We start from the raw sequence: 24,261 nt of genomic DNA, 5'->3' as shown, positions 1-24,261 counted from the left end.
AAAGCAACTCCATGGGGGACACTTCGGAACACTTCCTTCAGGCAGGCATTTGAGAATATACATATACGTCACTGTGGGAGATTTAGTCAAGAGAATTCCTCTGAAATAAAATAACGTTTTAAAGCCACATGTCACTTCATATGTTCTAATATCTTGGCTCTCTGAAACAGAGAGAGTTCTGTTTCCACTCTACTTCTGCCACCCCTGCCCAGATGGTCTTTAGGCTTCATCGTGTCTGGAAATTTTCTCACTGTGAAGATCTCAAAATCTGAGGTTCCATTTTCTGATAATAAACTCGTTTTAATATTTCTTATATTTAACTCCTATTGAACTGGATCATTAATTTACTGTCAGTTGCCCCTCTTTACCCTGTGCAATTTTTGTCGCTCAACAATGCTGTCCTGGCTTTACGTGTCTCTATCCAATGAGAGAAAAATCATGGTCAGCCATTTGAGGTGGATCATTTTCTGTTATTGTAGAAAGCCACATCCTTTTGACTCACTGCCATTCCTGCCAAGCAAACCCTCAGTTTTGAATCTCTCTCACTCTAAATTCTTCCCATTTCTGTTCCTAGATAGGTATAATGTCGGAAAACAAATTAGAGCCAGTGGATGAGTGACCATGTAACTAATGTCTCAATCAGAGACACTTTTCAGTTTCAAAAGTGAGAGAGGATATTCTAAAGCTGGTATAAACCATCTCCGTCTCAGGGAAACAGTAGTAGGCCTATTACCTCATCACAATTTGTCTTCAGTAATGCTTGAAATTTTCATATTAAAAAAAATTTAGTGGATGCCTATTAGGCATTTCCAATGTCAGCTTTAATTTCAAACCTCTAGGAGTGAATTCCTTCATCTCATCCCAAGTTTAATTCAACTAGAATCAATTACTTTCTCCTTCCATGAGAAGACTGAGATCCCACCACCTCTTCTCTCTTCTTAGTCCTTTTCTTTGTCTGAATTAAAGTCCTTCAATTCTTACTCAAAATGCTATTCATTACTATACTCCTTCATTAGCTTTCTTTTGAGGTTGGAGCTGAGGGTTGAGGCTGGGGCCGTCAGAATCTCTTGGCTTTCCTCTTCTACTGATCACAGCCTCCCAGAATGTAGAAAATATGTCTTTCCAACCGACAGATCTAGTCATTATCTTAACAATTTCCCTTTGGTTTTATAAATATTTTCCCACCCAGGACTTGTTCACCCACCATGATAGATTCAAACAAGACTTAGTGACTGTCACCCCCAGCCCACTTTCTACAGGTGTATTGGTTGACGGATAAAATTCTGATTTTTCCCAGCGACACTTCAAATTTAAAATGCCCAAAGCTGAACTTGTTTTTGCCATTGAACCTACAAGTTCCACTATATCAACTTTAAAAATCACTACATGTCCTTATATAGGCATAGTGGTGAAACCTTGGGTTAATTGTAAATGGCCCTCCTTTCAGTATCTCCAGATAAAATGAGTCACCAGGTTTTGTGGAGGTGGCTCTTCTACCACATTCCTCACACCTATTACTGTTACTCCGTCAGTTAGCTCCACATAGTACTTCTGCCAGATTAAACTTAAAGCAAAACTCTGATCATTTCAAGCCATTAAGCTATTCCAGAACTTTTTATGTTCCTTCTCTTGGAGGCTGTGGTACATACAGACTCCTTAGCTTTGCATTCCTGGCTTTCCTTACTCTGGCTTCAAAACAGACTCCCAGTTGTTTCCTCTCACAGTATTCCATTAGCCAGACTGGATGGCATGCTATTTCCTAAGTGTGACCAGAATGGTCATTTTGTTCCTCCCTCTAGGGACATCTTCTGTTGGGACTCCATATTCTTAAGGCCTTTATCATAGTCTCTTCCACAAGAAATGGTTTACTCTCTTACCAGATATGAAATCTCCCTTCTTTAATTCCCATCAGTACTATGTTCTTACTCTTTTTATTTATTTTTTGTCTCATAAATATTATTTGTATACTGTTTTATCCTCCCAACAGAGTATTATTTTCTAAAGAAGAGGACATAGGCTTTACCTATGGTTAGAATACTAAAACACCATGCTTTCTTACACTAATCAATCATTAATTGCTTGTTAAAATTATTGTACAAATGTGACTATTTGATTAGGGTAGAAATATGTGTATAATTGTCATGTAAAAATATTTTCAGGTCTCTCTGCAAAGAAAGTTGTTTCCAATAGTCAGGTAGCAAGTATCATTATACCTAATAAGTAGTTAAAATGATTGATGCATGAAGAAAGTATGGAATTTATTCACAAATAAGTCCTAGTCTCTGTTAGTGCTGGAAGAAGATACCAGGTCCTTTTTACTCCTCTTTTCCTGTTCATTTTAAACAGCGCCCTCTATATGCATGCAAACTGCTGCAATCATTCATTAAGCAGATTCCACCTCTCATTTTCCTTAAATCATCACCGATTTGAGCTTACTGTTTCCTCAATTTAGGCCTGAGAAAATTATGGCCAGTTATTCATTCTCTAATTAACCTAAAAGTGAACTATATTTCATTGCTTGTAGGATGGTATGGGAAATCTGAGAGTCACCAAGAAGGGAATCCGACTTGAAGGTATATCTGAGTTTCTACTTCCATTGTATGTGAAAGAAATTCATTCCCGAAAGGTATGTGATACTGGCTTTGGCTTACTGTAAAAGATAATTTAGAGGTTATGTTTTAGCTTGAAATAGGAGGACAGCACCCCCTTATCTCTTCAGTATACATTTAGTCGCTTTAAGCTAAAGACTTACTTCAAGAAATCAAAACAACGAAACAATTGAAAAACCAGTAGAGAAGGTTAGTTTCAGAGTGACAAATTAGAGAGCCTTTTTGAATTAAACTGAAGTGTTGCTTCTGTTAGTCTATAAAATATGCCTCTTTGTTTTTAATGGACGTTAAAAATCCACTGTTATATTAATTCCAAAAGGGGCACTTGATATATTTTGAGTAATTTTTGCAAGAATTTTTCTTGAATAAATTATTTTAATTCAATATATTATACATCTTTTCAACTTTAATGGATATGCATTTTCTAAAAGAGATGACAAAAAGTTTAGTACAGAAATTAAATTTATTTCTGGATCTACATTATTTAAAACCATTAAGAATATTTATTCTTTCAAATTGTGTGTGCGTGTGCGCGTGTATGTGTGTGTGTGTGTGTGTTGCTTATGTGTGTTGTATCACCAGCAGCATGCTAAAAGTCAAAAGATTATAGCTTAGATATTGTTCATTTTGGCTTAAGTGTGTTATTTCCCAGAAGGTAGTAAGTATTCTCTGGTGCTTCAAAATCAAACTAGTATCTTTCAAATGTAATGGGCTTTCCCCTGGGAAATGTGTGTATGTGTGGAATATAATTTAGTAAAATAAAAAATTAGAAAGCTTGTTGTATAAAATGTGGAAAGATTATTAACCTTATTTCATAGATATGAAAGTCTATTTTAGACTAAAATCATGTTTTAATAGTACCAATATAATATATTAGCAAATGAGTTGTGTAGTGAGCCAAAATTTTTAATTTGCTTCAAGGTTATTTTTACCTTAAATATCAAAGTGAACACAGAGCAGAGGATTCTTTTTCATGAACACTCTAAGTTTAAATTTTATTTTGTTATGAGTGAACCTTCCTGATATACTATACTTACTACTCTGGGTGCTGGAAATTTTGTATTAAGATTACTGTACTTTCTTGATTTTGGTCAGAGAATAAACAATGCAGTAGACACATGTATGAACACCTGAGCCTACATGATTAACCTATCAAAACTAATTAAACAAAAAAAATTTTTTTAAGTTTACATGGTCTTTTTATTTGACTTGATTGTTAGGAATACTGAAAAAATAGCATGCTTACACATATCTTCCCTCTGATTGGAAGGCACCACCACTCAGTTATTCACTGATTCCTTCTTGGTTTTGGCCCTATTAAACAGTTTTATATTTGAAGAAATGAAAACTTAACATGGAAATCAAAATAGTACTTAACACAGGAAGAAGGTGAGAGTCATCATAGGCAGGAACCTCTTCAAAATGCATCCTATGGATAAGCCCAGAACAGCAAAAAAAACCAGATGTATCTTCAGAGCCATTTTAGAACAATTTGATGCAGCTTCCTGGGAATAGGGTTTAGAGGATTGTGAAGCCCTCTGCCAGTAGGAAGGTCACAGAATTTGCCTTCCCAGCTGGAACGTTTTTGAGAGTATAGCAACAAGGTGTAAACGAGGATTCTCCTGAGAAACGGGGAAGTATGTTCACTCCATCTATGGACCAAATAAGAAAGAATTCACTGATGTTATTCAAGTGTTAGGTGGTGGCAGGTGAGCTTTCTAAACTTATCCCTGGGAAAATTCACAAGCCTTTCTAAAACCCACCGTATTGAGTGGAATCTCTATGCTCCCTTTCACATCCCCAGCCCTGTGCCTGTCTAACCGTGTCTCCTCTCATTTGCCTCTCAGTACCTGCAAAGCATGGTACAGCCTAGGCAGGTGGCAGCATGTTCCATCAGCAGTCAGACGGGAGGTCTGGCTAGAGAGCAGAGAAAGAAGGAGGTTTATTTACTTCTTGAAGATGTTTCTACGCATATGCCACAAAAATCAATATTTTAAATAAAGAGAAAAATACGTCTTTTCTTAGCAGTCCCTATGTTAGGATTCTGTAGTCCATGAATGCTTGCAGTTGTTTATTCTCTGCCATAAAGCTCATTTGCTGTTTTAAAAAGCCAGCCACAATTTTCCTGAGCCTTAATTTTCTCATTAATAAAGTGAATTTGGTAGAAACTTATCAAAACACTTAATTCTTAGTTTAAGAAAGAACACACAAATTTCAGTAATACTAGTAGAGTGAGATTTTACATTATTTTTTAATTCCATTATACATTTCAGTCTTTCCACACATATTCATATATTCAAATGTTTTTAGGATCAAATGTCAGAGTTCCTGTAGGTAAGATAAGGAAATCTACTAAATTTGAAAGGTACTTATAAAGATTCAATTAAGCTGAGAAAAATAGTAGAGTACAACAATTTTGATTTATGCAGATTTTTTCCCTGCAGTTTTGATTTGTGTATGTGTTTGCGTGTGTGTGTGTTTTCCTGCACTAATATCAGTGGGTTGCCTTCTTTACATTTAGCCAGCATTCCACTCTGAAATAAAGAATTTTCTTATTTAAAATTATTTTCTGGTTACATAGGTATTTAATCCTATACATGGAAAGGTATCAATGTCTATTGGTCAGAAAATGCGGTTGCCCAGACACACATATCGAGTCCCCTAACTTAATAAATCACGGACTGTTTCTACCCTACAAGCTAACTGGCCCCTTACCCCACCACCAAATTTCTATCAATGTCTGAAGTTCTGTTATTATCCAATACAGTTTACTCTCTTCTTCATGCTTTAAAAAAAAATTAGACTTTTTCAGTGGTCCATCGTATCAGCACACAAAAAAACACATTCTATGTTTAAAATATCTTAGAATTTAATGTATCTTCAAAATTAACATTATTTTCAGACAGTTAATCACTGAACATTTGTGAAGTTAAATATATAGTTTTCTTTAGATAGAAAAAATTGAAGAACATGGAATTGAGGCTACATTTTATATATATTATAACATTCTGAATGAGTCTTTAATACGTGTGGTCTAACATTAGGTTAAAATATTTGCAGTATCAGGTAATTAAGACTTATAATCGCCGGGGTTTTTTAAATGTAATTAAAATGTTTCTCAGGGTTTCATGAGTTCAGAGTATTTAAGGTGGTTAAATTATCTACATTTCACCAATTCTTACCGGAAAAAATTGCATCATGAGTTCTCTAAAACTACTTTAAATATTATCTAACTTAATCTGATATTAGCTGAACAACTCTCTCTCTTTTTTTTTTTTCTGTTCAAGAATCCTTAGATAAGGTGGTATCTCATCACTTCCTCCCCATCCTAGCATCCTGCATGATAGAGTATATTGTGCCAGGGAATTATGACCAGATAATTCCAGTTCTAGTAACTCTGCAGATAGCAAAGATGTTTGCATTCTTTAGGTTCTTGTGTTGGCAGAGCTGTGAGGAAAGTTCTGCCCTCCTTTTACTTCCAGTCATTTCACTTGGCTTCAAAACTGTAATGCTGTCTTCTTGGTTAAAATCAGTTTTTCACCTCCTGTGTTCAATTCTTCTTTATAGAGTTCAGATACAAAGCCACAGAGCCAGGGAAGTTCAGCAAACCTCTTTCCTAATTACACAACATGATCATCTCCTGCCCTGTGTCCTTCAGCTACCTGGGCATATCTCCTCTACACAGGTTTCTTTCTCCCATGCAAACTAATCCATGCACTTAGATACCTGCAGTCTTCTATAATCATTTTATTATCATTATCACTTTACATTCAGATGTTAAATACTGATGACGTTTATTATTTTACTGTAATGTCTTTATTTAAGTTAAAACACACACATACACACAAATCATTCTAAAATCTTAGGAAAAACAACTTAGCATAAGGTGAACATCATGACAGTTATATAAGTATACCTCTGCACAAATAAAAAGGTAACGATTTAAGGAGACATGTACCTGCGAAATATCATTAGTATATTATACATAGTTAAATAGAAGAAACATAAACTGAAATAAATTGGAAAGAACTGCTGACCTTAAATATTTCTTTACCATAAGAATGCTTTTTCAAACTTGTCTTTATGGTTAAGAATGAAAGATTATGAATACTGTTAGGAAGCTGGACACATTAGTTTCATGTTTTACTTTCTGACAGTGTTCATTAACTCCCTGCAGAGCAATTTGAGGTGATTAGCTTTGCTCCAATTTGTCCTCCCCCTCTTCATTTTCAGGTTTTGGTTTTTTTTTTTTTTTTTAATAATCATATTATTTAATTTTGTCAGAGTTCATAATATTTACATTCTGTTCTGTAACTTTAATTGCCTTGGCACTTTGGTCTTAATTCTACATACAGATGGCTGCCTTTCTCACCACAAGTCCTCCTTTTAGTATGGATTCTCCAGGACTGAGTTCATTATTCAAAGCATTCCTTCCTTGCTTGTATGTCTTTGTTAATTAGTTTTCTTTGTTTGTTTGCTGATCCTTGAAACATTTCATGTTAAAGCTGTCTGTTGTCTTTATTCTTTTCTGGAATGTTATTAATGGTCCATCCCTTCTTTTCCTGTTATCTCATTGCCCTATTAAATTCTAGCACTGAGTATTACCATAAAAAGTCTCAGGACACCTGGTATTTTTCTCCTGCTGATGACAAGCATGGTCTGCCTGGATGCCTGATAACATTTCTGCCACCTCACTTCTTTCACTTTAGGGTCATGTTCTGTATTGTATCACTCAGTATCTTTTAGTTTCATTCCCTGAGGTCTTCAGAGAGAGCAATAATTCTTATGTTGGATCTTCTTTGTCCTCCACAGCTATCATAATTTCTCTAATTATGTTAAACTTTGTATGTTTCCTCTGAATGCAAGTAAGTTATTATCTAGAGCCTTTGTCCTATTTCTGCCATTAGTTTATTTTTCTCCATGTGAATTTTTGTCCTTGCTCTAATTCATGTATTTTATGTATAAGGGTATTTACCAGAATTTCCCTTAGGTCTACAGTCTCCTTTTAAATCTTATTAGTTATTTTATTGTCTTTGAGATATGGTCTTATTAAAATCAAAACTTTTTTAAATTCTAAAACTGAAGGTATTTTCCTTACCTGGTTTGAATTATCCCTGATGAATCACAATTTGAGGTAGGGGAATTACTGTCTATCACCTTTATTTCCCTAGAGAGAGAGTTGATGGGAAGGGGAAGCTAGACTGTGACTAAATGCCTTGTGCCAAATAGGCTAGGACTATGTTAATCCTTTGTGTTTTAGTGGCCCTTTCTGCCTCTGTATTATTCTTCCAAAGACATACATAGTCCTCCAGTCTGGTAGATTTTTCCAGTGCTATCTACTCTATCACCTTTTTTCCTCTATCCAGATTAGTTTATTTGCCTTAGACTTCTCAGAAATATATCAAATATGTTCCTCCTTTTCTTCTGGGGATATGGGTGAAAGTAAGGCAGGAATACATACTATATGCTACTACGAAGTAACATTTCTTTTCTTGGCTTTTGCTTTTTAAAGTTTCTAGCGTAAGCTTGAATCAAGAAATTATTGACTGTCCCAAGAAAAAGTTGACGTTTTAGAAGTAGTAACTGTGGTTTAATTTGTTAAGTAAAGAGGGAGAATTTTTCAAAATGTTTCTATTTTGATGTATAGTATTAGGTAGGATCATTCTCTCTCTCTTTTCCTCCCTTCCTTCTCTTTTCTTCCTTTTCTCTTTACTTCTTTTTTCTTTCTTTCCTTTCTTGCTTCTTGGTCAGTAGCCCCCAATATCATGATTTGAAGTCCATTTTTCCCATCACTGATTTGAAATACAACTTTTTTCATATACTACATTCTTTAAATGTACACAGATTTATTTCTGGACTTTCTGTCTTTTCTATTGATAAATTTGCACTAAAACCAAACTTAAAAGGATGATTTTAATAACTGTTAGATCAAGTTCTTTTTTATTGCTGTTTTTCAAAACCTTTTGACTATGGTACATTTTCTCTTTCAAATGAATTTAATAATCAGCTGTCAAGTTCCATAAAAATTCCAGTTGGAAACTTAATTATGGTTACATTTAATTTGAGAATATTGACATCTTTATAGTTTTGAGTTTTTCTATCTAGAAATATGGCTTCTCTCCTGATTTTTTTTTTTTTTTTTGAAGACTTACTTTGTGTTGCTCAGGAACATTTCCTAACGTTCTTTTTCATATAAGCACTGCAAGTTTCTTGTAATCACTTTATGGTTCGTATTGCATATGGAAATGGGTTTTCCATTCATTTTTCTCTTGGCTTTTGTGCTGTGGAGAAAAGCTGTTCTTTTTGGTGCTGTGAATGTAAGGTGGCCATTTTCTGGACATTTTTTCATTTCTGTTATATTCTAAATCATTTTTATGGCTATTCAGACAGATAATGGTTTTCAATACTAGCTAACGTTCAGCATAGAGTAGATCTCTGAAGTCCAACTCCTAGTTTCAAATCCTGGCTCTGTCACTTAGCAGTTGTGACTAGTTACCTTATTTAACCTCTCTGTGCCTTACTCTTATCATATGCAAAATAAAGTTCACAGTAATCCCTAATATTTTTAGAGACTTGAGTGTTAACGGTTATTGTTAGAAGAGATGAGGTAAAACCTTTACCACAGAGTCTAACCCAGGAAATATCATTGCTTATTATTTTTAATGAAAGCCAAACATTATACTAAGTGCTTTGCATATTTTAACTCATTTAATCCTCACTATGTGATGGGCATTGTGATATAAGACAGTGTATTTTGAAAGTAGAATGTAAGGATTTGCTAACACATTGTAAATGGGATGTGAGAATAAGCAAGAATCTAGTATAACATCAAGGTTTTTTGGTCTGAGTAGTTGCTATTAGCCAATTTGGGGCAAAGTAGGGAGTCGGGGAAGATTATGAGCACAATTTTGGAGCTGTTGATTTTGTCTATTAGAAGAGCATGCTTTTCAGGTTAGCAGGTGGATATCTGAGTGTGGATTTCATGTTGGGTTATAAGCTAGAGACAAATTAAAACTTTATGTATCAATATTAATATTTCTATCTATCTAATTTAAATATGTGAAACCAGACAAGAATATCAGTAAGTGAGTGTGGATAGAATACTGAATATATTCAATCACTCCAATATTGAAGAGTTTGGAAAGCTGTATAAGAACCAGGGAGAAGGTATAGCTCAGTTGTTAGAGAGCATGCTTAACACACATGAGTCCTGGGTTCAATTCCAAGTACCTCCATTAAGTAAGTAAGTAAGTAAGTAAATAAATAAATAAATAAATAACCTCCCCTCTCAATAAAATAAATTAAAAAAAAAAAAAAGAGCCAACCACAGACTATAGAGAGATTGGTAAGATAGGAAGAAAACCAACTTAGTATGGTATCATGAAAGAAGGGAGAAGAAAGTGTGTTCAGTTTGATAGAGCAAAGAACTGTTTCTGATGAGTCAAGTAACAGGAAATCTGAAAATCCACTCTTCTATTATTAGCTTGATTATAGTCTAGTCAGAAATAAGTGATTTTTAAAATATTTTTAGATCTCCATCAATGTCATTTTTATTATTTCTCTTATTTAATATATTCAATGAATTCCATGAAAAGATATCTAAATGTCAAAGCAGCAACCCTGGGAGATGAGCAGTGTAGGTAATTTTATTCCCATTTTGCAGATATGTTACCTCAAGATTTAGGAAATATAAGGGGTGCTCCCAAGGTCTGAGGGCCAGAAAGGGAGCCAGAGCTCACATCTCAAGTCACTGCTTCTTCCTCTACCCACCTCATCTTTGTAAAAGTGTCTTCACAGTTGTCTCTCTGTAAATCGTAGACCTCCTGTTCTAAATAATTAAGACTGTAAATATTTACAGTCTTTCTGACAGCGCTAGAAATAATAGGACTCTAAGTTTCTCAGTTTTGATGAACTTAAGCCTCCTCTGTTATATTTACCAAACATCTCCAAATAAGTCATCTAACCCTTTTTATAGAGCTTATGTGTATATACTGGTTAAGGAAAATTAGTATTGAACACAGAAAAGGTAACACTCATTTGTGTGACAGAGTGCTTTTTAATGCTTGTAAATTCAAACGTCTTTGGTAGAACCCACTAAAAGCTGAGGGAAATAATTAAATTCAATCATAAGTTAATAATTATATACAATTTTAAGTGGTTCATAGATTCCCCTCAACCATGTGTCCACCGATGAAAGCACAGAAACCACCTATGTAACTACTGACCGTATTTTAATAATCTTGATCATTAAGCTTTGCACTTCACATAGCATTTTTATACATACTGCCTTACTTAATCCATACTGCTGTACGGGAGATATTGTCCTCATTTGCATGTGGCAGCTTAGCTGTCTCAAATTGTGCAAACAAAAGTCTTAACACTACGACTCAGACCTAGATTCCCATGCTGATTCATTGCTTTTAAACAAGTCATACAAGTAATTATTATTACAGGTAAAAGGAAAAATGTTTATTAGGTAATTCTGTAGATACTCAGTCTAACTTGACCACTGAAAACTTTATTTGAAAGGAAAATTAAAATCTTTGAGCTATTAGAATATACATTAATTACTGATTAAAATGTGTCTTATTACTTGTCCAAAATAAATAAAAAATCATCTTTCATTACCAAATTTAAAAATTTTAAAAATTCATCACATTTTCCGAACTAAGTTTTTACAGTCTCCAGGAAGTCTATATTCTTATTTCTGTGTATGAAGTTCTGGGCTGTACCCACAGAAAAAGTATGCAAATAATTTGAGCATGGTCGACCTTGTTTAGGAATGAGACAAAAAAAAAAATACCATGGTAGAAATCCTCATTAAACTAGAAGAGAGTTTGAAGTTGGAAATATAAAAGGGTAGGTGAGCTTGGTGTAGAAATGTAATAATTCCTGGAGTCAAAGAAATGTAGGGAGGCTCTAAAAGGAGTTCTACATACTGTGTATTTTTTCCTAAGATGCTGCTACTGTCCTCTCACTGCTATTGTCTTAGACACTGCAGAAGCCTTGCAAAGACATGAAGATTCCTTTATTACCACAAATTCAGTTGTTTTTTTATAAACAAAAACATAAACCAGTTACCTGTAGTGTCCCATCTCTTTCTCCACCAAAACACGAACACACACACACAGGTACACACTTAGTACTACACTTACTTCTTTCCCCAGAAAAGATGTTAGATAATGAGACAGCAAGCCTAGAACAAAAGGGAAGTAGACATCATCTCAGATTGTTGTTCTGTGCAGCATCAGACCTGTATTATTATTATTATTTTTACAACCTGTCACGGAGAACTTTGTACAGGGATATATTAAACATAGAGAGTGGAATTGACATGCTAGTAAATATTACACATCTTTTAATGCCTTACAGTAATCTGATAGTACCACATAATTCAGTGTGTTAAGAATGATCTGCCCTAAGGACCACAAATAATTGCATGAAATACCTGTTAATTCATCTTGAATAATTCTGGCCACCAATTATTAAATAATTTCCATATGTTAACTGCTATGTGAAGGGCCTGAGATGCAAGTTATCTAATTCTCATAGCAACCTATATGAAGTAGACATTATACTTATTTTACAGGCGAGAAAAAAGCAAGTGGCTCAAAGAAGTTATATAACTTACCTGAGTACCACAGCGCAAAAGTTGTAGGGCAAGGATCAAATGCAGGTCTGTGAGCTTCGTATGCCTGAGCCACCGTGAAATGTCCATTAGCAGAGTCTGGTCGCGCAGAGGGCATGGGGATTTTTTTGGAATTCTATTATTATTCATGGTCTATAAAACATTCTGTACTTTCTCTAAAATATTTTTCTGAAATCCCTTTATAGATTTGTCTTTAAATAGGTACTTAAGCACTTCAAGAATTTTTTTTGCATGAGAGATAAAAAACGAGAGTTCATTGTATTGAATGCCACTCTCCAGTGAATGGGATTTTAATGAGGCATCAGTGTCGTTTCTTATAATGGAGCTAAAAGAAATTGTTCTCCAGCTAGTGGATTTCTTCACTAACCCAGAGTTACATATTGGCATGCATGTGTGGGCTGACTGTGGCTGTGCAGGATCATCTTAGTCATGATGAAGAGAGGCATTTACTGGAAAAGTTCAAAATTCTGGGATCAGACCACAGAGGATATATTAGCAACAGATACATTAATTCAGTATTTTTCAAACTTTTTGGATATGAACCAAGATAGGAAATAGATTTTACATTGTAGCATGTGGTACACTCATTTTTTTTCTAATGTATTACAGCAAGGGATTACAAAATACATATAATCCCACAGTATTACATGTATGTATGTGATATAATATGTATAATTCCATGGTATTATATGTAAATATATGATAAATATATCATGTATAAATACTAGTAAAATGTAATATTATATATTTGTTGCAATCCACAAAATTGATAATTAACGACCCTAGCTACTCAGATAACATGCTCAATAAACTTGCAGATGTAATGGTTTCTGCAGTTGGGAAGGGGAAACACTTCATTTAAATTTTAAAAGACAAAGTGCAAAAGGCATAAAAATTCCATAAGAGCAGTGTTTTGACCACTGCCTACAATTTTGCCTGATAGATTAAGTGCCAAGTGAAAAATGTTACACTGTTTATTACCAAGGAGTGGAGATCTGTTTTCAGACTCTCAGGCTTTAAAGGTACTTGTTCCTAAATTTGATCTGCCTAAGAATGACCCTTCTGTAGATTTTCTCATTTTCCACCGTCTGTACCACTATCACTCTTCTCTTATTTTTCAAAAATAAGACATAACTGTCATCAGTCTTCTTTTTTTTTCCTTTGAAAAAGATATTGCTCAGGACATAGGAGTTAAAAATGGGGGAGGAGGAGCTGGCTAAACAAAGTGGGAGTATAAGGATATATTGCACCTGAATTAAAAGTAAAAAGTTAGATAGATAGATAGGTATGAAAAAGTTAAGACAGGACAAAACCAGTGACTAGATAAGAACTATTAAAGAAGCGTATATCCATCCAAGCCATATGGATGGCAAAAATCTTCTCTCTGATGGTAATTATAAATCAAACATAAGTTAGTTATTATGGGATAATATTAATACATTTATTTGAAATGAAACATTCAAATATTTTTCTAATACAAAATAAGGCTGGTTTTGCTGATGATTTAGGTTATGTGGCAGACATGTTTTGTCATTTAGATAAGCTCAATACAGGGCTTTACAAAATTGGAGCATTCCACAAGTACGTTTAAAAGACATATATAATATGTGGGATCAGATATTTTATCCCTTGCAAAAAGTACAATTTGGATACCAAAAATATTTCAAATAGCATCTTAAAATATTCAAGGAGACATAGTTTTTAAAAATATTTTAGGGATGAGTAAGCAAAAAAATATTTGAAGAATAAGGATATGAAGGAGCAGAGACATTGATTTGGAATGCAGCTTAGGGCTTCACACACGCAGGGTTTGAATGCTAAGGAATTTGGAGTTTGTACTCGAGGCAGTGAAACTCTTAAGTGCCTATATTCTGTTACATTTGCTTATTTGACTATTTCAAGTTAATAAAATACATTTCTTTGCAAATAACAAACAGACATTACATTAACTGAAAAAGCTCCCCATTCTTTCCCATTATTTTGGGTTACTGAATTTTAATGTGTTAGATAAATAACTATTTTAATATTTCTAAGACAGAGTGTTAGAAGTTTTATTAAAAGGCACTCTACTGAGGCACAGATAAAGACATAATTTTTAAGACAGAAATTGTTACTGCTGATTATTATAAATTAAATATTTTTACCAGTTGGATTGATGGTTTATAAATGATTCATAGATATGAGATTGTCCCATCAAATAAAATACTACCAAAAACCCAAAAGCAATATTAAGCAAATGGACATAGAGTCTGTCTGACCTATGATAGGAATCTGTGAGACCTTTGGTACTTTTGACTTCTAGTGTGAAAAACACTGGTTTTGACCAATATCATCTTGAGTGTTGTATGCATTTCTCATTGTATACTCATTAGAGCTACCAAAATAATATCCAGTCACAAATACTATAACTACATTTCTATCCACATTTTATCATAACCTTTCCCATCACTGTAAAGGCTCATAATTTATTATAATCACTGTTTTGCCTTTTCACATACTTCCATAATACTTCTCTGATTTTCCTTTGATTTGTATTATTTTTTAAAATTGAAAGATTTAAGGTACAATCTCTTCTTGTTAATTTCCCATCTCCGTAGCAACTGAAATATCTTTTGAAGTAATAAGCATCCTCTTATAAGTCAGAAATTGCTTTAAATAAGCACATCTGTGACAAAATGTATAATCTTTGTCACAAATTATTAAGATACATCAATATACTGACATTTCCAGGGGTTCAGAAAAGAAAGAAAAATTTACATTCAATATAATTTTGGTTTTATTGATTTTAACATTGCTGAGCAATAATTTTGTTAGAATGAATCCATATATTGCCTTTGATCACCTTGCTTTTTAGAAATGTAAGAAATTTATATCCTGAAACTTTATTGAATTCATTGATTAGTTCCCACAGTTGTTTTGGTTGAGTCTTTCGGATTTTCTGTATGTAGATTTAATTCTTGTTCTATATCCTATGGATGAGCCAATTATTTCTGTAAGATTTCTATAGATTTCCAGGGGACTTAGTCCTCTGTTCTCAAGGTTCTGTCATCATTCAATGTTTCCCCTATGTTATATGAAAATTCTTTCCCCTGCCATGGTATCTACCCAAATATGGATCTTTGTCATTTCCTAGATTTTTTCTACTTTCTTAACTCTCTAAAATGTGCACATACATTCACAGATAATGTTTTCTTCTGTAAAGACTTCACTAATGTTTTAAGGAGACAGATTGTTTACCTTGTGGTGTGCAAACCATTTTAAGTGAAATATTAGACATCCTATTGTTTAAAATCAATTTATCATATTCTGAGCCTTCTTGCTCACCTGTCCATCCTCCTTTTCTCTTTCCCTACCTTTCCAAAGCAACCACCAAACATTTTTTTAATGTGTGAGAATAAATTGTGTATTTTTCTATAAGAAAGAAAAACAGATGGAAAAGTGCTCATTATTTTGTTAAGAGAATTTACATCAGATAATATAATTAAACATAAGGATAGGAGACAATTTGAACTTCGTTACCTTTGTGGTTTTTAAATCATTACAACAAGCGTATACCATAGGACAACAATTTTAACTCAGTTCAGGGCCCTACTTTTAACACTGTCCCTGAGGGCCAAAGAGAATCTTGTAATTTCCTCTCTTTTATCTTTAGTTACAAACCTAAAGTGGAAGGAGTCTTTTTTTGCCATGTAACATTTAGGTCAACCTCTATAATTCAGGAAAGGAGGGAAAAAAAAAAAGAAAAGAAAAATTTAGGAAAGGCTAGAGGTATTTGTCAGATTCTATAGATGTAGAAGAGGCAGGAAAATAATTAAGTGTCCAGATTCTTTTCATGGATGTTAAGAAATGCAAGTAAAAGTTCTGAATTCCTACAATGAACTATTTCTTCGACACAAGTCTAAAGCTGAATTACGTGTTTCTAGTCTTTAATTGCATTAAAAAGGTATAAATTTATAATTTAAATGAATGGGGAATAAGGAAGACGATAGAAAGAGAAACAGTTAATTAAATGCTATATTTTTTGTGTCCCATATTCACTATTTCCTTCAAACCTATGCTCTGGTCATTATTAGTAAAGTAATTGTTATTTTAGCAGTATTGTTTTTCCCTGATATTTGTTGAATTCATTTCTTCTTTATCTTTTTTTACTTCATGAAATGCAAATTAGTGCAAATTCCCCTTTCAATATATTTTAAGTGTAACTAGTAACTACCTGCCATTTCACTTCTTTCTAGGAAGTATTTGGGAAGGGAATTATTAAAACAAGCTGCTATAAAGCAGAGTCATCTGACTTTTTGTCTTTTATCCTCTGTATATGTGAAGGATAAAAAAGCAATTTAATAATTGTTTACTTGTTTTCTTTTTCTTTATCTTCCATTCTTTGTCTAAGTTTCATGAATCTGATACTGCAAATAGCCATAATTTTTATTGTATCCTGAAGTAGGAGAAGAAGAATTTGGCATAATTTATGCAAATGCCTGCACTTCTTTTTTTTAAATCAGTGCCAGCCAACACCACGCCATTCTTGTCCTCTTCACCCGACTGTGATTTGCAATCAGCGTCCTATTTCACTGCACTTTTCACTACACTACAGAATCCTACTTCACTACAACTTCCTACACTTTAGCCATATTGGCTTCTTCTTTTGATCACAAATTAAATCCAGAAATTAGAATCAAAATAGTCCCAATCATGCTGAATAACAGAGATTATCTGTTAAGATAGAGAGAACTTGGGAGATCCTAAACTACAGTAAAGGCTATTGTAGAGAAATTAATCCTAATATTTCCAAGTGCATCACAATTTATTTGGGATAATGTTTAATTAGCTAAACAGTCAATCAAACATCTAAGCTCATATGTTATTTCAAAATTCATGAAATCAATGGATAGCATATAAACTAGTATTTTTGCTTAAGAATTTTATGTCATTCTGTACTCTTACCATATTTAACTTAATGCTTTGGTTCGATCATGTTGTTTGTATACTTTTTGTTGTTTATTAAAGATACGAAAAATAGCTGTATAAAAGCTATATGAAGACTGATTCAGCTAGCTTTTGCTGCAAATAAAAAGCTTTCATTCAAAACTTAATAGCCTAAAACCTTAAGTTTGTATTATTCCTCTCAATTTTGTGCATTAGAAAAACTATTAACTGGCTCGGGGCTGGATAAGCTAGAATGTCCTCACAGGTCTGTCTGGTTTGGATATCAAGGCTGAGATGGCACTCCATGGGATGTCTCCTCCCATGGGAGGTTAGTCCCAGCTTGATCACCTGGTGACAAATGGTTACATCAGCAAGAGAGGGCCACCTCAGCCTGCAAATGCTTCTCGAACCTTTGCTTATGGCAAGTTTGTTAATGTCCATTAGCTGATACAAGTCGCAGGGCTGGGCCCAGATCAAGGATGGAGTAATTGACCTCTGATGGTAGAACAGTATATACACTTCACAAGGCAGCATAAAGCACCAGGAGAAATCTGTGACCACTTTGCAAGCCAACACAAAGGCTATTATTACTTCTCTGCTTAATGATGCTAGCACTTTTTAATTTTGTAGTTTATCAGAAGCACTCTCTGTGAATGATTGAATCATGTTTATGCATTTGTTTAAAAAGTGAACATTTTTAATTCAACTTTAGAAGATGATTTTTTTCACTTAAAATTAGATAAAATTCCTAGGATTTTGTTATTCTATGTTTATAGCAGAACTTTGAATATCATTTGAAGATATGGACAAACTGCTTATTGAGTTATTTTGAAAGTCTGGGTTTTCAGACATTGAATCTTTCCTGAAATTTTAAAATAAGCAATATTAATATTAAAAATATTGCATCCTGTGATCAAATCAACAGATTAATTTCTGTGGCATTACTATGATTTATAAGACATCTATCATGCTAATCATTACTCATCTCTTTGAATTTATATGATTATGTTGTTCTTATGGTAGTAAAATTGGTAGATTAGTTGTTGACATTGATTTCCCTATGAAGATTTATAGCTTGGCTTTATATTCTATTAAACACTAGCAGATAAGACGTGTGTCCAATCTATTTAATCTTGAGTCTTTACACAATAAAGCACCCTAAGCTAAAATACATTAGTATAATGTCTTATATCTGCTGCTAGTCTCAATACTTGATTTAATGAATATTATATATTTTGATGTAATCACATGTTATCTTCCCTAAATTGTCATCAATTGATAATTTCACTAAGGCTACAAATCTCTGAAGTTTGATTCTCTTTTATTTTTTTTAATCAAACAATGTCTTACTGCTATAATATAACCAAATTATATCCATAATCAATGTGAAAATAGGTGTGCTATTTCCAGAATTATAGTTTAATGGCTACAGTTTTCATTTCACCTGGTTAAAATAGTCCTGAAGTTTAAAACTGTAGCAAGAGAGAACATTTATTAAATACTTTGGCCACTTTTTCAGGAAGTGAAATAAATCCCAGGAAGGATGATACATTACCATTACAATGGGATGTAGAGCCATGTAATTATGAGATGTACACATTTTTATTCTTTCTGGTAGAAAAATACCCCCATTATGTTCATTTGAAAATGATTTGTAGCATCATCTGTAGGTGACCTTATGATTTTACTATTTCTTTTTTCATAAGTGTAAAGCCATGTTACAATTATAGCTGACTATATGAATTGTCATTTTCATTATAATGTTTGAGAAAAAATACTAAGAATAAATTGGGGAAAGAATAAATGATCATTAGAGTGGAAATGAGATTTTTGCAGTCTTAGAAGTGTCTATTTATTAAAAAAAAACAAACCTGTAACTATGTGGCCAACTAAGGGAATAATTTCTATCAACTCATGTAGCTATAATACAACTCCATTTATTATTCTAGTGATAAAAATAACCATCTCTAACATTACTGTAATTACCAAAAATGATTGAGTCAATAATGAAATGAACATGAAGCAATATTTTTATTTTTAGAATAAGATACATTAATTGATATTTTGCAACCTAATGTAATTAGTTATCCATTATTTCCACTGACAATCAGGAGGACTCTGATGTTTCAGGATGTCACTATTGATGTGTTGTGCTTCATTGGAAGTGTTTTAGAGTCATTGAATTGTAATAAAAAAACATATACTTGGAGCACATAATTTTAGTTTGGCACTTCTATAAATTCACTGACTCATTGTTCATTGAAGCAATGTTTGACTTTCCATATGAGCATTTAGAGTTTATTGTCAGAGAACTTCTTGCCTGTTGAACATCCAGTACCTGTGTGTGAGTGTGTATAATATTGGTTTTTAAATAACCCATGTTCTTTTTAATATTTAGAATTCTAATCTTGATGTTTTATTTTCGTATGAGACAATTGAAAAGTGACGTTTTATTTTTGAAGTACCTCTGTCCTCTGTATCTGTGGTATTCCTTTCATGTATGTTTTAGCTAGGGTTGATCAGTTTCCCTCATATAATGCTTCTTTGTATGACTTTGCTTTTTAGCTAATTTGAGAATACACTGAGGTATAGTATTTCTTGTATAAGCTGGTTCCAAAGTATGTTTGGAGATTTTAAATAAGTTTGTTTTACTTTAAGATGTTTTCATTTCCCAAATTAAGTTGGAAATGAGTGGCCTTTGAATACTTCATGGGGTTCAGGGTCTTTCTTGAGGGTCTTATAAGATGGCAGACAGATAGAAGGGGCATGCTAGACCAAGGGAGAGCCTGAGTGAGAAGTCAATGTGAGAAGTCCAGACATGGCTGAAACTTTCTTTTTTAAAGAAAGTAGGAAGTCAAGCTAGCTGTCTCTGTGAACTTGCATCAAGAATTACGATTTTACTCCCTGAAAGCTAGGGATCCAGTAAGTATTCTTTGAGCATTTAAGTGACTTATAGTTTTATTTAGGAATAAGATGCTGGCAGTTATATACAGAATGCATTTGAGGCAGGGAGAAAAATATTGAGGTCAGTATTTCAGTGCATTTCTCACCAAAAATAGCATTAGTTTGGGACAGGTAAAGCTCGAGTTCACAGAGGGACATTTTGATGGAGATATCTGCAGGGATTTGGAAAACAGTAGCTCAGTAAAGCATAAAGCTGGAGAGACAGGTGAGGCAACCACATATAGTAAGATGGCCAAACCGCTGTAAGCGAATGACAATTGGTGAAATTGGAGAGACTTAAGCACCAAGTATAGGTTAGAACTTTGGGAAACATGTTTTCTTGGATGAGAGAGATGTTCCTATGAAACAGTGGTTAGAGAAGTAAGAAAACTAAAGTGCGAAAACAATAAATATAAAAGTGTCTCTCTCTCATATGTATATAAAATATGTAATAGATGCTTCTCTGAATAACTACTAGGCAGGTAAAATCTACTTGATTTGGTAAACAGGAAAGCTAAACACCTAGAAGGATGGTAGCCTTTGTTTGTCAAGATCATAATGTTCAATCACTTTATAAGAAATTTCCAAATACCCAGTCCAGTGTTTTCATAGAAGTGCTTACATTTCATGTCAGATGTTAAGTTATTTTATTTTCCTTTTGGGATAAATTATGTGAAAAACATTTTGTATTTTTAAGAGCAGAATTTAACTTAAAATTAAAAAAACAGTTATTAAAAGAGTATAATAGATTCTCTCCTCTCTCACATTTTGGTCCAGTTACAGTGATGTATGCATCTTTAAGTTGTAATCTTAGAGAAAAAGACATTTTAGAGCTATAACTTCACTTTTTGTACTTCCTTGATGCTTTCTGTGTGAGTGTATATGTATATATGTGTGTGTGTTTCTGAAAAATTACCCTTTTTAAATCATTTAGTGTCTTCTTTCAATTAGAGCTTATAATGAAGTTGACAGATATTTCTTAACAATTGGTGAAAAACATCAATGAGCTCTAAATTTTAAAGGCAGCCTTTGAAAATAGGATTTTGAAAAATGTTCAAACAGCTACAAAATTATCATTTTGGTCTGAAAATGCTTGGTTGGTGCTTTGAATTTAAAAATCTGTTTTCTAAAGGAGACAGATGAACAACAAAACAAACTTATAACTTAAAAACTATGGGCGCAGAACATGAGAAATAAATATTAAAATCAGCTTCAAAAGTTTTCCCAAAATTTCAACTTAATCACCTCAATGTAGTTTTACTTTTCTAACATTTATTCAGATGGCTTTTGGAGCAGAGATAGTACCTTGAATGGATAGAGGTTTCCAATAAAATAAACTGAAGTCAAGTAAAGTTATTCTCATTTTAGAGAAACCAAAGTTGAAATACTGAGAAATAATAAATTCTATGTTAAACTAATTGAGAAGGCCTAAATTTTATTCTTTTGGTAAAAGGCTTCTATGAAATTTGGTTATCATGTGCTCTATAAAACACCAAAATAAAAATCAGACAAAGGCAGATCTGAGTGTAAACAGGTTACGATTTATAGTTAACTCCAGAAAGGAGCTATTAGACTCTTCAGAAGTTGTCTTTGTGGGGTTTGAATCCCTATCCACATAGAAAGTGTGTTCCTAACTCCCACAGTCCTGTCTTCTCTTCCATCAGAAAGCATGAATCGGCTCCACTGAGACTAAAGAAACTAGAGAAATGAAAGAAAATGCATATAGACCTGCTTTTAGTTTGCATACTGTGTACACTTGGGGAATCTTATACAGAGATCTCAAGAAGGTAGTCGTAAGTGGTGAAACTAGATAAACTACGCACAGCGTGTGAGTAGTAAGTGTTCCATAAATGGATGATGATGGTGGTGATGATCTCCTGGTCTATCAGAGTCGACTCACACCTCTACAGGGGACAGCAGAATCTTAGCTACATGAGGGCTTGCTGGCTGGATCCTCCCCAGACTGGTACCGCCTATGTCTTCACTCTCTCTCCACTCCTGAACATTGCCTTTTGGATCCATGCTGTTTGGCCACTTTTAAGATGTATGTGGTGAAACTGTCTGATGTCTGCATACCCTGCTTCTGTGAGGTCCAACATCTCACCTCTCTGTCCACTCTGTAGTTAGTCAAAATTTGTAGTCGCCACAAAAGAAGGATCTCATTTTTTTTCCGCAAGTACCTCTTTAGCATTTAGAGGCAACTTGCCTCAGGAACAGTAGTGGGAAACTTAAGTATTTTGGTGACTACTACATACTGAAATCCTTTTAATGGACTCCTTCCTCCTAAGACCCTTCTTAACGATACTCATTGTCTCACCTTTACCTTAAGAAGAAGTTTGCATTTTCTCAAGTTTTCCCACCAGGGGTTGCAATTCAGCCAATTCTCAGATAATGTCCACACTGTACTCATAACCCATCATCATTATAACTGCCAGCCGGCAGTTATCAGCTTTGACATAGTCCAGTGTTAAAGACTTTTCATACATGTCATGTTATTTAATCTTCATAACAATCTTATAAATATTATGGAAAGTTCCTTTATTCAGGTAACAAAATAAAAAAATAGACAAGCTTACCGATGTGGCTAAAGCTACACAATAAGTAGCAGACCTGGAGGATGGACTGTGTATATTAATCTCAGAACCCAAGGGCGCTTCCTTCCTCACTCCCTCTGCACCTTTCTTCCTTCCTGTATTTGGCTGGAGAACTTTTGTTTTAATTAAAATATAATATACGTACAGTGAAATGCATAACTCTGAAATGTAATTCACATATATATAAATTTAACACCCACCCCAGTCAATGTAGTTTAATGGGTTCCCGTAGCTGAGTCTAATTAAGAATATTGATTGAACCTACAAAACTTTTCAAAATATAACTTGGAAAATTTTAAACATGATTCTCATGCAAACATCAAAGATTTATTATCTCATTAGTACTGTGACCATTTGAATGATACTGCAAGTTCAAAGAGCTTTTTGTAAAACAGGGTTTTTAACACTGCTCTAAGAAAGGTATTTTGAAATAAGTTTGCTGAGTTGCTAAGTTAGAGACCAAACTCATTAATATCTTACAGAGCAATAAAACTGTAACCTTTTCGGCTATTTTATTCTACTGGGCAGAGATTTATAATTTAATATGTATCTTCACAAGGTCTAAGCCATTAATTACTAGTAAATAGCAAAGTCAAATAGAGGTACATTCCCCTAGATAATTAAATAATGTTGGATAAAGCCTGTCATATAATGCCCTAATATGACAGTAAAAGTAACTGAAGACTGCCTTTCTGCCTTATATTCCAGTTTAAATATTTTTAACATTATATGACCATGTATACATGCAAAATATTTAATGATATTAAAAAACAGAGATAATTTACAAACAGGAAATAATTTGCAGCAACTAAAAAGTCTTATATACTTCTTAAAAAGTTTATGTGCTTAATGTCTAAAAAAATTTATATGCTATTTATGTAACATTTACATATTTATAAGAAAACGTAAGTATTGAAAAATTGAAAAATTTACAAAGAAATCACAGGTAATTCACAAAAATATGGCCAATGCATACAAGGAAAAAACTAAGCTTACTAGTATGACTCAGAAACTAAACTCACAAAAAATGTGTATTGAAACTATAATGACATACATTTGTTTACTTTTCACATGAAATTTTTAAATTATGGCTTTGTCGTGATTGTGATTCAGATGTTCACAAAGTGCTAATGGGAACATAAGTGGCATCAGTCGTTCTAGGAGCAATGTCATGTGAGTCTTAACAGCTTTAAAAATGTTCAAAGACTGCTATGTAGCAGTTATTTCTGGAAATGTAGCCTAACAACACACAGAAAAATTATAATATTAATTTGAAACATTTGAAAATAACTTACAAAAAGATAAATGTGATGTAATATTAGTACTCTCATTAAAAATAATCAAATAATTTTTAACTATATGAGATACCAGTCATAATAAACCAAGTAAAACCATCCTGTAATGCCTGGTATGATGTTAGATACATGGTCCTACTAACAGCCAAACTCGGGCGAGCCTCACAATACCCCCAACACACGTAGGATAGGGGGTGTTAAACAGTTGGTGCTTTGTGAGAAGGGGACCTCTTTGCTGCAGCTTA

General features: G+C 33.5%; 1 protein-coding gene across 2 annotated transcripts in view; it reads left to right on the top strand.

Annotated features, from left to right (window-relative positions):
* SGCZ (sarcoglycan zeta) overlaps positions 1-24,261 on the top strand; it is a 680,068-nt gene that overhangs the window by 558,563 nt on the left and 97,244 nt on the right. For both annotated transcript variants that reach the window (XM_032468647.1, XM_032468646.1), the window contains exon 3: positions 2,525-2,626. In XM_032468647.1, coding sequence (XP_032324538.1) covers positions 2,525-2,626 — 102 coding nt within the window. The remainder of the gene's footprint in view (positions 1-2,524; positions 2,627-24,261) is intronic.

Source organism: Camelus ferus, chromosome 26, assembly GCF_009834535.1.
Source record: "Camelus ferus isolate YT-003-E chromosome 26, BCGSAC_Cfer_1.0, whole genome shotgun sequence".
In the NCBI taxonomy this organism is placed as follows: domain Eukaryota; kingdom Metazoa; phylum Chordata; class Mammalia; order Artiodactyla; family Camelidae; genus Camelus; species Camelus ferus.
Note: the sequence above shows the minus strand (reverse complement) of the source record. Positions and strands in the feature narration are given on the sequence as shown.